Source organism: Neolamprologus brichardi, chromosome 16, assembly GCF_056152115.1.
Source record: "Neolamprologus brichardi isolate AB-2024 chromosome 16, ASM5615211v1, whole genome shotgun sequence".
Classification (NCBI taxonomy): Eukaryota; Metazoa; Chordata; class Actinopteri; order Cichliformes; family Cichlidae; genus Neolamprologus; species Neolamprologus brichardi.
In genome coordinates this window covers 10996359-11013846 of record NC_142119.1, presented here as the reverse complement: position 1 = coordinate 11013846, position 17488 = coordinate 10996359, and the positions used below count along the sequence as shown (strand labels likewise).

At 39.8% G+C, this 17488-nt stretch overlaps 1 protein-coding gene across 1 annotated transcript in view; it reads left to right on the top strand.

The window, feature by feature from the left end:
* Window positions 1-17488, top strand: part of htr2aa (5-hydroxytryptamine (serotonin) receptor 2A, genome duplicate a) — an 81600-nt gene that overhangs the window by 38717 nt on the left and 25395 nt on the right. Inside the window, exon 2 of the mRNA XM_006806396.2 lies at window positions 15564-15764. Coding sequence (XP_006806459.2) covers window positions 15564-15764 — 201 coding nt within the window. The remainder of the gene's footprint in view (window positions 1-15563; window positions 15765-17488) is intronic.

Below are 17488 nucleotides of genomic sequence, written 5' to 3'. Positions count from 1 at the left end.
CGCAAAGGTAAAATGATTGGCTGGAATCCAAAGTGACATCTCAGGGAAAAAAGCACCAAAATAAAGCACCGAAATGTGCGCTGCTTTTCGGTCTGGCTACTACCGTTTATGTCAAAACTGGTGCCATAAGGGCACCGGATACCGGTACCCATCCCTAGTGATAAGGGTGGTGGCAGCTGCTAACAGGAAATTGGTCACAAAGTAGTATGTAGTGCTTTGTGATTACTTTGGTTGGTCACAGGTTCCCTGTATGGAAGACGATGACTTGTCTGCAAACACATGCAGGCTGCAGAGAAACTGGAAACAAAGACTGTTCACCTTCAAAGTAAAGGTTTTTCCTTTTGAAATGTTTGCAGAAGTAAGATACAACTTCCACTCCCTGCTTTCAGTTTGTGTTGCACTTTTTCAGGTTTCACTGCTGCTCAGAAAGTTAATGACAACTGTTTGCAGTCAAGTCAGCACCTTCTAAACTACAGCAGACTGTAGCAGTCAGCTAGCAACCAAAGCAATCACAAAATGGACAGGCCAGTACCGTCTTTTGTGACCAGCTTCAACAAAACCGCAACCAGCCAACTTCAGCAACCACTGACCAATTGCTTAAGGAATGCACTTTTTCCCCTAATGATGTTAGATTGCCAGGGGGTCACAAACCTGTTAGGCCTAAAACAGAGAACCAAACTGTTAGTCGACGTACAGGGCACAGGCAAACTAAGCAGATGAAACACTCTGAAAGCAGATAAAAGAGGAGCAGCAGCGTTAAAAGCAGCTATTACATTAAAAATGAAGTCCCCATTAGCTTTTCTTGCATGTGTGTGAGTGACTCAGTCTAACTTGAGGGAGTTGAAGCAGTCACAGAAAAGTGAAGCTGTCGCCTTACTTCAGTCAGCCATAAAACTCTGTCAAGGCTGTGTGCAGGCAGTTAAAGAGGAGAGGACCCAAAATGCAAGACTCGCAGAGGCAGATGTAACTCAGAGTACTCAGCTTTATTGCTGGAAAGGCACAGAGCAAAAACTAAACTAACTAACTAACTAACTAACTAACTGACTGACTGACTGACTGACTGACTGACTGACTGACTGACTGACTGACTGACTGACTGGCTGGCTGGCTGGCTGGCTGGCTGGCAAGCAAACAGAGCACACAGAGGAAGTGAGGGTAAGTAGACATTAACAATGCGACAGAGAACAAAGGAAACACAGGGCTTATATACACATGGCAGTAATCAAGGGATGAGAGACAGGAGGGGAACATACCTGGGAGAAATCACAGCTGACGAGACACGGGAAACGTAACCTGAACACACTGACACCAGACACAAACCTTCAAAGTAAAACAGGAAACAATTTAAAAGGACGCAGACAGACACTGAACTTTATCTAAAATAATAATCAATACTATAGAAATATACCAAAATATAAAAAACCAAAAAAGCTGGGTCAAAACGACCCAGAACATGACAAACATGTAGATAAACTGAGGCTGAAGTATAGAGGGAAGACAGCCATGAATGGTGGAAAGGTTGGTGTATGAATGACTGTGTGTATGTGTGTTTTTGACATGACGTAAATTATTCATTTTTAAAAAATGACAGCAATTGTTATGACTTATTTATCACAATGCTCCTTGTAGAGACAGCTCTTTTTAGAAAGCTCTGCGTTTTCCTACACTGAAATGTTACCACATTATTTATTTTTTATTAATGAAATTTTATACGTATCTTGTTAAGTAACGTTAATTAGATGCGATATTGATGCTACAGCCAGTTTCTGGCCACTTATGGAAAACTCTATTAGTCAAAAGGCAGATGTTCCACTATACTGAAATATGGTGGGGAACAGTGGCAGTTTTCACAAACTGGTGCCCTCCCCTATATATTTTTAAAAGATTTGTCATACATTCATGATAATTTAATCATTTGCGTATTTACAATAGCCTCAAAACTTTACTGACTGTATCTTTAACTCTTTACTAACATCATTAGGTTTAAGTCTTCAGGAAATTAATGTAGATGAGTGTGAAGTTTTCTAAAATCAAAGACTGTGTGTGTGTGTGTGTGTGTGTGTGTGTGTGTGTGTGTGTGTGTGTGTGTGTGTGTGTGTGTGTGTGTGTGTGTGTGTGAGAGAGAGAGAGATAGAGAGAGAGAGAGAGTATTCTTGGCTTCATCTTCTTCTGGCAAATATTCACATGAAGTAAACACACTGGATTTGGGGGAGACGGGAGAGTCGGCTTCAAGAGTTCGGGTATCTAAAACATTGTGATTCTGGTGTGTGTGTGTGTGTGTGTGAGAGAGAGAGAGAGAGAGAGAGAGAGAGAGAGAACATGAGTCAGTGTGAAGAATTCATGCTGAGTGTGTTTGTACGTGATCATCTGTCTTCATCTTTCCTGCGCAAACTCTCCTCTTTCCTCTCCTCCTCTTTCTTTTCAGCAGATTTCTGTATCTGTCTTTTCTCTCTGCTCTTCTTTCATCAAAACTCTGCCCTTGTGGGAGCTCATTTTCCCGCTCTCCATTTCCTGTCGCTCTTCTTCTATCAATTATTTTCATATTGCTTCGCTTTTGAAAGCACACAAACCTGGCCAAGAACAAGGTCGTGACTGAGCCTTTGCACTGTTCTTCGCTGTTTGCTCTCGCCGTTGAGATGAAATCCCACCCTCTTAATGATGACAATGTTCTGTTTCTTCTCATCTGTGATCCTTTTTGAATCAAAACCCAGACAACCTTGCACCCTGCCACTCCAAGCCTCTTCTTTGTCTTTACTTTAAAAATCTGCATCTGTTTGCAAATGTTGGCTCTGAACAGAGAAAGTCTGAAAGCGTGTTTTTCTCTTTTCTTCATCTGCACTGATCCAGTTTTATGAGTTACATCACAAATCTCTAAGCTTCAGTATCTGGCTCCATTACGTTCTGAGTGCTTCGGATTCATTCACTTTCTAGGCAGGGTTTAGATTCAAAACTGAGTTAGAAAAGAGAGCCTGCATATATACTGTATAAGTAGCCACATATTGCAAGGTTAAGTAAAAGTGCTGCAGTTTTTTTTATGTAATGTGCATTTGAATTCCAAAAATCTGATCTGCCTGAACAGAATGATACCTTTCAAAGGAGAGTGATGCGAGGACAGCGAGGTCTGTCACGAAGACTTCTGAATACAATTTAACCCCATCTATAATGGAGTTTACTCAAAAAGACCCTTACAGACACAAAACTCTAACAGCAGCAGTGTCCGGATGGACTATCCATTATCTGTCCGCTCTGTATACCCATTTGATCATTTAATAGGCAACTGAAGAGGTAAAGAACAGGTGTGGAATAATAACATGTAAATAATAAATGTGCATGTAACATAATGGTGATAAAATAATGTCCCTGTCTAGTGAGATAATAGTGCTCAAGATCAGGCCCATTTGAGACCATTTGACCCAAGGACACAACTAGTACAAGCAGTACTTTCTCAAGTACTAGAACTTCTGAAGACTTCATCTGCAGTGCTTAACTGTGAACTGAGGCCTTCGTTGGTGGCTTTTAAGGCGGTGCGTCCTCTAAAGCACAAAGTCTGGGTGAAAATGTTGAGCTAAAGTGGACTTACTATGTTTTTGCCCTATTTTCTGTTATATTATTACTGTTAATTCTATTAAGGTCTATAAAACATCACTGCCAGAAACGATGTTTTCTACCCTAATGCTGAACTGAACCGTGAATCAGAACGTGGAAGATTCTAAATTTCACACGCAAAAAACTATTTACATATTTATCTTTTTTTGATACCCCAGAGGCTCAAGTCCATACTAGATCATGCATGACCCAAACAAATATGATTGTAATCTCCTCATGTAGCCAGGACCTGTGATAGTAAATGTAATGGTTCTTAAATAATGCTTTTCAAACCGACGTGAGAACTCAAGGCACTTTATACAGCATGTCACTTTCTTACAAGCACTTTTTTTCCTCCTACATGTAAGTGCTTTCTATCTAACATTCTCGCTTCATTGAACACATCTGGAGCAACCAGGGAATCAACCATCAACCTTCTGATTAGTAGATGACCTGCTCTACCTGCTGAGCCCCATCCATTTGTGGTGCTGTATGGTGCAGACTTTTGTTCCCTGACTACAATCTTAAAACTCAAATTGCCTTACAATATAACACACCATGGGGTCACTGGTGTGAGCTGGCGCTATATAAATAAAACGAAACTGAAATAAATAGAAATGTCTGGGGAGAAGCAAGCAAATGTCCCACATCCTGGTGCACATCAACCTGCAAGCTTCATATCTCACAGTTACAGTTAGAGAGACACACATCAGTGCATCTTTAAACTTTTTCTAAAAGAAAAGCATGTCTGCCAACAGTGGGATTACTGCGTGCTATGGGGCGAGTTTCCACATAACGTCAGAATCAGCAGCCACAGAAGGGCATGTTTAAGTGGCAGAGGAAGCAATAAATTATTAAATATCGGCTTGATTATTTCATTTAGGACAGTGAAGGATCAAATGTTTAATAATTTATCTTCTGGTTTCCCATTTTCAATTTTAATATTCTTTCCTGGTGGATTCATTCCCATGAAGATTACACTGCTGCGAGCCACGAGTCAGACTCCATCATTTTTGTTTTGTCATTCAAGTCTAAAATTTAACAAGCTTAAAAATGCATGAGTTCAGCTTTTGTGTGTGTATGAAAAAGGCCTCTGTTAACCAGCAGTTGGCAGATGTTACTCGTAAAACTTCCTGTAACTCGAGCAGTGCACTTAAACAAAAACCTCATAACGAAACAAACAAATAAACCCTCCAGAAACATCTGAGACCTGCAGTTAACACAGAGCTAAAAAAAAAATAAAAATAAAAATAAAATCTTTCACTTATGTTTGTTGTTCTTCCTCAGGGCTCCGACCTGCTGAAGACCTCCAGCTTGACAGCTTAACTGTAGGTTATGTCACATTAAACCGTGCGCTGTGCTTAACGGTCTGAAGGATTCACGCAGCGCAGTCACCCAGATTTAACCTCCCTGAGAGACGACTGAAGTGATCCAATCTATTTACGTCTGTGTCCATCGGCAAATCAATACTTTGCGCTCGGTTCTCCTGTTGTTCAGCTCTCCAGACAAACCACATCAAAACCCCAAAAAAGATTTAAAAGCCTGACCCACTGTTCACCCTAATGGTTTCACAATGAAAACACCCCAACTCATCCCACTATACCTGCTGGCTCTCCAGCTCCACAATCTCACCCTGTAACCACAGTAAATGTGTCACAAAAGCTTTCATCAAAGAAAAATAAAGACTTGCTGATATTTCTGTCATAAATCTCATTACACTGTGGGTTTTTTGGTGGTCACAGCGGAGAAAGGCAGGAAATATGAGGAAAGATAAGGAGCAAGGTCCCACAATTAAACTGGAGACTCACTGCCGGATGCGTTTGAACCCATGTGGTATGTGCCCTAACTCTGAGCTGGGGGATCATTTTTTTGAAAGATACAGTTCTGTACATGCAAAAGTTTCAAGGCAACATCATCTCTTTATACTTCCAAGGAGACAGACTTTTTTTTACATGCTCTTTAGTGATAGATATCCAGGATTTCCTTTGTCTTTGGGCATTGGCTGCTTTTTCACTTATTTTCCATTCAGTCCTTCTACCTGACCTTTTTTTTGTCTGCACGTAACAGACAGGTGAACAAGAAACCATCTTTAAATTGCATCTTTAGGCAGTTTGTTACAAGCAGCATGTCAAAAAAAGACATCACTTGTTCCAATTTCTTTAGTCTAATCAACAAAAGATAATGAATGTTTGACATTCATAACACTGCATTTTTGCACCAACAAGCCATTCTCAAAGAACTCTTAGCTGAAAACTTGGCATATCTCAGCCTAGTCTTGTGTGTCCTTAAAAATTGCGATGATTTTCCAATTTCCCATGATCCCTACATTCCCCCCTTTTCCAGGATTGTCACAGTTATTGTGCTGCAAGCCTGAAGTTACAAACAAATAGTGAATCTGAGCAGTGGACGCTGCACATTGATATGGTAGTATGGTTTTTAGAGAGCCAAGTAGGGTTTCCCCAAAACACACCCTGTTTTATCCCACTTTGTGACTCCAACAGGGGATCATAATTTACAAGATGAACAACATGTTTTATTCTATAGGAAACTGGGGATGACAAAGCCCGAAGAACACAACGGTTCTTTGGTCTTTGAACTGTGCTGTGTCACCTGAACAGGCAGAAAATCCATTGTTTTCCCACTGATTGAACCATGGTACAGAGCTGACTGGGTCTAATTGGTGTCAGGCAGTGAGAAATAATGTCACAGTCTCCTGCGGTCTGACACCTCTGAAGCTGTTGAGGCTTTACAAGCTGGGGAAACAGCAACATCAAACTACTGGTGGCTCTTTGAGAAAAAGAAGGGTGAGGTGACAATGCCGGAACATGTTGGGTATAATGCGACAGCAGCAGTTTCATGAGGACAGCTCCCTGTGCATCAGCAGGAGGGGGAGCAAACAGCTGCATCTTGGTGGGTCCTAAGAGATTTTTTTTTTTTTTTTTACTTATCCTCTTTTTTTAGGTACATGTGGGGAAATCTCTCAGAGAGGGATAATTCAATGTGGTTCCAGGTCATTGGTATCAGAAGTTATGGAGCCAGTAATAATGTGATACTTTGAAGATCCCTGAGGGGGATTGTCTTTGTGTTGCTCTGTGGGAAAGTGAGAATGGAGGATAAGCCACAGCACAACATCCTTGTTTAAACACAAGATCCAGCGTTAAAGCAGGTTTTTCTTCAGTGTATGCAACCCTTTAATTCAGCTCATCTTATGGACATCTATGTGCACAGGACAAGAAAAATCGCTTGGTCATCAGAAAAACTATTAATTTGAATGAAACTTGCCTTTATTACCCACTGAGCGTATTTCAGCACAGCTTAAAGTTTCATTATCTCATTCAGAAATTAGAAAACAGTTGACTAAATGTTCAATGAATCATCAAATTAAGTTATTAGGAAACACTGTTAGCTTATTCAGCCACACAAATGCTCTGCAATACAGGAAAGATTCACCTTGTGAAAACATTTCAAGACATGATAGAGGCCTTTTTCATATCTCTGTATAGGTAATGTGTAAATGGAAGCAGTGCATACCAGCTGTGTAGAATGACAGCAGGTCTCCACACTGACTTATTTCAAGCTGATGTTCATTACTTGGGTGCCAAGGGCCAAGTAAGGGCCATTTAGGGACGTTTTGTCAGAGCCTCCAGCATCTGATAGGAACACAAGGTGTCCTGGGATGACATAACTGGTTTCCAACTCTTCCCCTGTAAAAGCTTGGAATCACACTGAAACACACCCTTAAGCCCAATTTTTATTTCAGTGTGCATGGTTAATGTTTTGAATTGGCAAAGCAAAGCAATGTACAAAATGCAGACCTGCTAAATACAAAACAAATCAAGTCTACTAATTGCAGGTCTTGTGAACGCTACCCTGGGTTTTATTTCCCTACACATGAGTGTAGTTGTACTTGATTACACAGTGATCTGGTGCCCAGTTTGGAATATGTGTAAAGCCAGGGTACAAATGTGCCTCAGTTTAGCAGTGTTGATCATTTGAAATGACAAATGTCACCAGTGGCAGCTCATAAAATCTGTAATGTATGTGTCTATTCTGATTGTTTAAAAGAGGCATCACTTTGTGTAACAATTGTAAGAGTTCACATTCTTGCTATTAAATGCTGTTTTTAGCAAACTGAGATCGACACTGGATCAAATAACTGACCTACAATTTGGGAAGATGTGCTATTCTAATGGGCTGAAAAAAAGTGACAGGCTGAAATAACAGGGTGCTGAAAATTATTTGATCACCTGATCGGTCAGTCTGAGATGAGAAACAAATCCAAATTCTCCAGGACCTGGTCGTTAGACACAAAGGGAATACATTCAGCAGAAACTGAAGTTTTTAATGAATGATAACATGAAGACAGTAAGTCTATTGAAATATATGTTTACGTTAAAAGATTACAGCTTTTCATTTAGTATCTTGTTTTCTTTACATGCCATTCATTTATTTTTATTTTTATTTTTTGACTAATCCTGATTTGGAAAACTGTATATAATAACCAAAAGGAATTTGGTTTAGGAATTATTATTTGTTATTACTATAGTAAATTAAATATATCATAACAATCGCAGCATACATATGTATATATACTATACTGCCAAAAGCATTTGGTCGTCTGGCTTCACACACATATGGACTTGAGTGAGATCACATTCTTAATACACAGGTTTTAATATGCTTCCTAGGGATGCATCGATACCGATACTGGTATCGGGTATCGGGGCCGATACTGTAAAATGTGTGTGTACTCGTACAAGTTAACCGCTACCATGAACGATACTAACTTATTTCATTAATCAGAAGGTGGATTGTCATTTTTGTTGTAGTTTTTTAGATTGGCCACTAGGGGGACATCCCGCGCTAAACAGGCACAGGGTTAGGCGAGTGAGACTGGCAGCTCCAGATAAAAAAAGAGAAACTGGAGGTTGCTGTAGCTAGGCTAAACAAAATGTCAGCAGTGTGGACCGGAACAGTCAACTTTAACTCAGGCTTTGGAAAAGCGATGAAAAATGTCAAGAGAAAATCCACGGGCAGTTTAAATAACAGAGGCTCTGACTCATTTTATCGCTCTGGATGACCAGCCAACCAGACTCTGCAATAATTTAACAGAAGTGCTTATTTTTCACTTGAAACTTTTTTGTGGTCATTTTTATTAAGATATTATTTATTATCGGCAGAGAATAAATAAAACCTGTCTTCCAATTCATTGCATTTGTGTGTGTGTGTGTGTGTGTGGTAGAAGTATCGGTTTTTGTACTCTGTATCGGCAAGTACTCAGATCCAAGTATCGGTATCGTTGCATCCCTACTTCCTATGAGGTTTACCGATGTGTTTATGTAAACTTTTTAAAATTCTTCCAGAAGCGTATTTGTGAGGTCAGGCACTGATGTTGGACGAGATGCCTGGCTCGCAGTCTTCATTCTAATACATCACAAAGTTGTTCTGTTGGGTTGAAGTCGGGTTGACTGACGCAGGCCAGTCAAGTTCTTCCACATCAAACTCACTCATCCATGTCTTTGATGTAACATTTGGATGCCGCTGCTCAGGCATTGAAACTCATTCTATGACGCACACTATGCACTGTTCTTGAGCTAATCTGAAGGCCACGTGAAGTTTGGAGGTCTGTAACGACTGGCTATGCAGAAAATTGACAATCTCTGTGCATTATGGCCCCAAGTATCTACTGGTATGGCTCTGTGATTTTGCGTGGTCTACCACTTAATGGCTGAGTTGCTGTCATTCCTTATCACTTCCACTATGTTGTAATACCACCTACAGCTGACTGTAGAAAGGCGAGGAAATTTCATGACTGGACTTGTTACACAGGTGGCATCCTATTACGACACCACACAGGAATTGACTGAGCCCCTGAGAGTGACCCATTCTTTTGTATGAATTAAATAATTTGGGTGTTTGAGGGAATACTTTTGGCAACACAGTGTAGGTCTGTAGGTGCCCCATCGCCTCCTTAAAAGGTGGGCCAGTCTGAACTGTTGCGCCTGTGCATTTGCAGAGACATTTGTTTATATCATTTCCTTAACTGTGTATGGGAACAATTGTATAAAAAGTACAGGAGAGACAGATAAGATATATTTTTTAAAACTAGAACATATAATTGAACTGTAGGTCTAAGGTAAATAAGCAACTAACCAGCAAGTGCTATTAAGAAATATTTCACAACTTCTAACCATTCAATTGATATCCACTTAGTGTATGTTGGTTAATTAGTCAGTTAGACAGAAGATTTGTTTAGGCTTAAAGTGAGAAATGCAATGTTATTGGCCATCAGTAACCTAACACTGGGACAATAGGACAACTATTATCCAGTGGTAATTAGAATTTCATTGATCAAAATTCATGCAAAATCATTTTCATACAGTTGCCACGAATAGGAAAATAAATAGACACTAAAACTGAATAAGACACAAGGCTGTAAAACCCCTGAGAGTTCTCCTCAAATCTAATACAGCATGAATTATACACATTCAATATTAGTACTGATAATATCGGTAACTTCAAGCATTTATGGTATTCAGAGGACAAAGTTGAAAGATTTTGGCAAGCTGCTAACTTCTCATGTTGTCGTGTTGCCTCATTAGCTTGCTCTTTAAATCTAATTTGGAAATTGTTTTCATTTATTTAAAATCTCATCTGATAAAATGCAGAATCTGCCCACCTGAAACACAGGACAGCACAAGTGCAGGCCATAAAAGAGAGAAAGGAAAACGGTTTGCAATCAGTGCTGGAGTATAATGGGCCTGATTGAGAGAGAGAGGGAGAGCGCAAAAGAGATTCACAAATGTAAAACAAGGTCAGAGAGACAGAAAAGGTCATATAGGCAGACAGAGGACAGAAATAACTATTCGACATGACCATCAGACAGAGACAATGACATAAGCAGCGCGATTAAAATGAAAAAATCCACGGGAAAAGAGGAAAGTGATGAAGTGATGATGACGGTGAGGAGAAGGCGGTAGAAGAGAGTCTGGCGGTGACCATGGCGACATCGAGCAACGTAGATGAGTCATCTCCTTCCAAATAAAAGCCTGGATCAGGTTGTCTCTCACCTGTCGCATAGTGGGAACAACAGAGAATATGGAAGTGATGAGGAGGAGGGTGCGTAAACACTCCACCATGATCTGGAATATGATGGTGCTCATGATGATCTGGCTCTAATCCCCTCAGCTATGGATCTATTTTTGTCAACACCCTTGGGATGAGATCCTGGGGGAGGTGGTGACAACTTGGCCACAAAAAATCTCCCAGATACTGACAGGGACTTTTTGCCTACATATTCTATATGGGCTGATGTTAAATTCACATGGATGAGCTGATTTATTCAATCAAGGGCTGGTTTCTGTATGCGTACATTCATTCAGTTTTTCATGATTATGCAAAATTAAGGTCCCAATTGTCCTTAAAGATCTGCATCAAATCCTCAGTGCCATTGTTGACATCTCTTAAAAAAGCAGACATGGTAGATGCATTTATTCTTGCTTTTCTTATGGTCTTTACAAAGAGTAGGAGGGGGCCTGGCTGCAGATGCATGGAGGATTACATTTTGTGAGGACTGTAACTCACCATAATGTCAGCTATTTGGCTGTGAAAATCAGTTTTAAGCAAGCACTTGGCAACAGTGAGAAAGAAAAACTCACATTTAACAGGAAGAAATCTCATGGTTTACAGAGGGGCAACCATCTGCCGTGAGTGGTTGAGGTTTCGGCAGAGCAAGACAGGACAAAAGGCACACATGAGAAGAATCAGTAATGGTTAAATGCAATACTGGGGTGTAAACACAGAGTGAAAAAGAAGCGAATTAAGAGGAAACACTTATCATGGGAGACCCCCAGTATCCTAGGGCTATGGCAGCGTAACTAAGGGGGGATTCAGAGTAATTTGATTCAGCCTTATATAAGCTTCGTCAAAACGGAAAGTTTCAAGCCTAATCTTAAAACTAGAGACGGTGTCGTTGTAGTTCCACAGAAGAGGGCCCTTTCACCCGCATTCAGTTTTTTAAAACTCCTATTGTGATAATATGGTTCTATGATGTCTTTAACATGAGAAGGAGAAGTTGAGGAGAAGGATATTGAATTCAGTTCTTCATTTAACAGGAACCAACAATGAGAAGGCATTATGGGAGAAATATGGTTGCTTGCTCTATTCTCCGTCAGCATTCTTACTGGAGTGCTCTGGATCGACAAAGTCTTTTTAAACAACTTTTACAACCTGATGATAATGAAATAATCCAGGCTAGGAGTAAAAAAAAATGCAGTAGTTTTAGTTTTTCAGTGTAATTCTGAAAATATTTTTTCTAATTTTAGAGATATTGCACAATATCATATTAGGATATATTTTGGTCAAGAATGAGCCCAAGATTTGTCACAGTGTTACTGGAGAGCAAGTTTATGCCATCTAGAGTAAACATCTGGTTATACACTATGTTGTACGTAAGAAACCACGTTTATCCATAGCCAGCGTGTCAAATTCCTTTCAGTGTCACTTGCTTTGGTGCCTGGAATACTATCAGCTAAAGTCACTGGAATCTTTAGCTTCGTAAATCTAAGAATGGACTTGCCAATAACCAGAGTTTGTTTGTTTTTTTAGTTGAGAGGTGTGTTGCTCTGTGGGGAAAGGGGGTTGGTGGAGTACTGGGTGCTTGCTCATCATAGCCACACACCTGGCCAGATTCCCCAGCTGCTGGGGTAATATACCAGGACTAGCTACCTTTGCTCACGCAGGCTACTTGGGCCTGGCTATCTACAGGGTTGGTTTTTTTTGTTTTTGTTTTTTTCTTGGGGGGGGGGGGGGGGGGGGTTATGGTGTGGAGTGGATTCAGTTATCCAAATAAATGAGTCTGATCTCCAAAGCTACAACCCAACAGCATTAATTTTTTTTAAGTGCCATTAATGATAAAGGAGGGCAAAGAGTGAATAAACATTTATAAACATTCTGCTAATGGTGCAAGAGTATTGATCTAAGCTAGCAGAAGCTAACCTAGCTAATCACTAAAGACACAAGAGTGAGTACCATTCAAAAATTGTTGAGATCTCTTCGAAAAGTGTTTATTGAATGGGACATTACCACATTTTAATCTACCGATGCCATTTATCGATTTATAGACATCTCCTGATGTATTGGGATTGGTGCAATGGAACTAGCGAGCTGCTTGGGGTGACACCCCCAAAGTGGCCAGTGATAATTGGCCACGTTTGCAATTTCAGTTTTTTAACCCTTTCAGTGACAAAGACTCAATAGTAATCTTCGCTGGTTTTTTTTTTTGTTTGTTTTTTTTACTTTCCGTGTCTGCCATGTAATAGGTACTGCTGAATTTGCTTTGTAAAGACATTTTTTTCTGCACTCAAAATGTGAGGCTTTTATTTGTTTTTAGTTTTTCACTATATCTCATTTCATTTCATTTTGATTTTATAGTTTTGATTTTCACTGCTCTGTTTCTGTGTTATGCAGTTTGATATGCCCTGTGCAGAAACAACCTCTATAAATAAACTAACCTTGATCTATAGAACATAAAAAGCATATTTGCGTCCATTCATGATAATATTCATAATATAATATCATTTACATCAGCAGCTGAGTAGTTTCAGGACCAATTTAGAGGGCTATATTTAGAAATGACTGCTGCAGGAGCAGCACGACAGCCATGAGGGAGACATGCTGTGGTTGTGTGTGTGTGATTTGAAGATACGTGCATGTCTGTAGAAACATATAGTTCCAGCCTGTGCACCTGCAGTTTAGTCAGTGGTGGATGTATCTGGAGCACATTCTCAGTTCGAGGCGGGTCTAAAAGCCTTCGGCCTTGTTCCATCTGTATGACTCATTCCATTTATCACTCTGCAGTGACTGTGTGATCAGCTTTTTAGAGGCTAACAACACACAAGTCCATGAAAACCACCATTGCAGCACAGCTAATGTTCTTTACCTTAATGTTCTAAGTTAAATTAAAGCAAATCTGCAGTCTGGAACAAAAACAAATATTGTCCCTGTGTATCATTACTATTCATATTAGAAAGACCAGCTGCAAAAACCTACGAAATAAGCCACTGGTTATCATGAAGCCACCTCCCTTCATGGGAAAATTTCCTTGAGATATAAAAGGAGCAGAGAGACTTCTCTGCTTTTAAGTGAACTATGAAATACATTGCTAAGTTTTGAGGGACATAGACATACTTTCAGTACATGAGGTATAGTGACTGTATTTTTCCAGTTAGTCCTCATGTTTCATCTTACTCCATCAGATCATCAGATTTATTCTGTGGCGTCATGCCTCCTGCTTTTTCCCGTTCTTGTAGTTATGCACCATGGTTCCATACTTTCCGTGTAAATGCCCGAGCCACATCGGCAGGCTCCAGTCTGTGTTAAAAAGCAGAAAATCCATTTCCTCACCCATGTCTCTGAGTCCTGTATGATACAGTAGGAAACAAATTTTAATGCCTCCTCTATCCTCGGTCTGATGCTTTCAAACAGTACATAAAGCTTGTAAAGACGAGAATGCAAACATACCGTTCACTTTGAGGCTCAGCTAATTCTTCAAAGCAGCATACTGGTAAAGCAAAAATACCACCTTTTAAGGTATCTCGTGGGCATATTTCTTGCTAAAAAATACCTAAGCATGAGGTCATTTTACACATATTACAATACTATATTATTCTTAAGATTCCAATGCTGCAGTTGAGGTTTAAACTACCTCCATTTCTAAACTGGATTGAGCCATGAAGAAGTAAAACAGTGAGGTCATGACCAGGTTAGGCTTTGTTCCACTAGCTTAAAGGCAAGCTCTTGTGGGAATTTCAATGGTCTTTGTGGAAAAAGGATAAGCATTCTCTTGAGTGTTACTTTGTACTGCTGCTCAGACACATTTTATAACAAAATTAAACCTGGATTCTTGTTTGAGAATAATCCAAGAAAAATATACAAGTTTAATTTCATATCATGATCTCTTCTAATGTCAGTTCTGTGAGGACCTGTCAGAGTAAATAAAATAAGATTGTTATTCAGTGACAAAAATTTATGTTTGGAAGTGGGACTCTGTTCTGAGACCTTCCTGGCTTGCCACTCACAAATTTAATTAAGTCAAATTTAACATTAATTAAGTGAGAAAGAACATGAATAGCATGATATGGAAGAAATGAGGGTGGAGGTGGCTTTGTGAAGGAGCATGAGCATGAGCCTGCATACAGTGACAGCTCCCACTGTATGCAGGCTGAAGCAGGTTACAGAGCACACCCCAAGTGAGATTTGCCAATAGGATGTTCATCTGAGTATCTGCAGAGCAATCAGCTGATGATTTTGAAAACAACTGATCTGCCAAGATTGCTGGCTGAGCTTCAGGCTACGGCCTGCCAGAAACAATGCAATGCAAAGATTTTTTAACATTTTCAGCAGCTCGCACAGTGTTTTTCCCCTCTGTGATTTTGTTCATTCCAAATTTTGTGTACCCAAACTCATTCATGGATTCACCTCACTGGTCAAGCACTGACAGTTAAGATCAAGAGTGATTTTAAATGAAAGTTGCTTAAAAACATCAGTATTTGAAAAAGTACCATTTCTGAGTGATTTTGAAACACGTTTTTAAGTGGCATGTTCTCAATAAATGGTCTCTACTGAATTTTAATTTTAAGTCTGTGAATATCAGTCAGGTGTAAATAAAGCTTACCTTTGGGAAAACCTGAAAAATGCAGTTTTAAATAATTGAACAAAGATATTTATCAGTCAAGTAGCAGAAGATGTACTGTTGACTGCACTAAAATGCATCACTGTGTTACTGAAGTATAGCCACAACTAGCAAAAAAAACAGATAGTAAGATTAGTCTTCAACTTAACGTTCAGATTTGATACAATGCAGCGAAATTGCCTTTTGGAGGATATCATCCGGAACACTGAGACTAAAGCACCATTGTTCATCCAGGTAAAGCTATTTTCACAGATTCAACAAATATGTACTCTCTGCCCTTCTGCAGATTACGGTTGGCCCCTGCCCTCTGATCTTTGCCCCATCTGGATCTATCTGGACGTCCTGTTCTCCACAGCATCCATTATGCACCTTTGTGCCATTTCTCTGGATAGATACATCGCCATACGCAACCCATTCCACCACAGCCGCTTCAATTCTCACACCAAGGCCCGCATCAAGATCATGGCAGTGTGGACCATTTCAGTGGGTAAGTACACATGCAGACCTAAACACCAACTATCTACGGTCTATATATCTGTCAGTAAATTGTGGGATACTGAAGTCTTCACAGGCCAAAAATGCTGCATTAGATCGAATTTGAGATGCCTTCAACACTAACAGGGAGAAAACACCAACTGGCAGTAGCATGCAGTATGTCAGTGAACAGAGCAACAAGGATATGATGGGATGACAGTGTGGGACATTTTCAGTCTTGGCAGAAGAAGCTACGACAAGCAATGAGAATGGACAAGAAATGTTGGAAGTGCAGGTGGATCATGAGTGGATATTGCACTTCACGTTGATTTAAAACAGGGAGAATACAAGTTTGAAATCTAACCAAAAAATAAAATGGTTCAGAAAAGTGTTATGAATCAAATAACACTACAAAAAATCAAAGCACCTTCTTCTGAAACACTGCTTGAAAAGCCTTTAATTTCCTCCAGTATTGATCATTGCCCGGTGATTAAAAAACCTTCATGTCAAGGTCCAAATGCTTACATTCTGATTTTATGGTTCTCATTTTCAAGCAAGTCAACAAAACCTTATTTTTTTAGGTTTCTTATAGAAAAACTTGTCTTGTACTGTAGGTATTAAGCATCCGACAGAGAAATGCAAAATCTGTAAAAAATGGCAGCACGGCATAAAATTCAAAACAAAAGACATGTCATGTGAAAAGATCTTGGATCACGATTGTTTATGTGTACTTAAGACCTGAAAAGATGTTAAGCGAATCTTTAAGGTCGTGATGCTCAAATTTTCTCATTTACAGAGATGGGACCCTTCTTACTCATGGTCCTAAGTATGTGATAGAGTTAAGACACCAGTTAACAATCCATAAGTAACTCAAAGAGCAAACCTTGTGGGACACAACAATTAGTGAAACACAGATTATTTAAAGATTGCCAATTTGTAAATTTAAGCTGCCAAACATCATCCTGGGTAATGCTAGCTTGCCAGGTACAATAAGGCCTCCGTCACACAGGCCTATGTGACCCCCTGACAGCCTCCAGTTGCTAGAGAAAAATGTGTATTCCCTGCTGGGTGCTCCTGGCTCTTGCTAAGTTTAATCGGTCAGAAAGCACCCAAAATCCCTTTATTTTTGCTAGCTTTGGTTGCTAGCACACTGCAGTTTTCACTCTCAGTTTGCATGAAAGATGCACTTGCCAATCATTCTTTGAGCTGTAGTGAAACTTTAAAAAAAAACTGTGATGCAATAAAGAAAGAGAGACTGTTTACAAGTAAACATTTTGTCTTACTACTGCAATTAACTCATTTGCAAAGGAACATCTTTTACTTTAAAGGCAAATGGTTTCTGATTTACATCACATATTTCACAGTTTCAGTACAGCTCTTGAGTAGTTTGTTAGTGTTTGCAGGGAAACACAAAAACTACTGGCAACCACGGCAACCTGCTACAGACCAAATTGATTGCAAGGAGGTTGTCAGTGCAGCACTGTGTATTTCTTTGTAACCAGTTTCTCATTAGGGACTGACAGCAACTACTTGCATTGTAGAATTTACACTTTTCCTTTCCAACTGGTAGTTGGCCTCTTTATATGACTGGGGTCTAACCATGTATATAGCCATCTACTAGGTCATCAAGGTGTAGTCCTTACCGGTATCTACAAAGGATTCAGGCCCAGCTCCTGTCAGAGCGAGAGAGGGTTTTTGAAACCTCTGCTTTGTGCTTGATTTCAAAGTCAATTATTT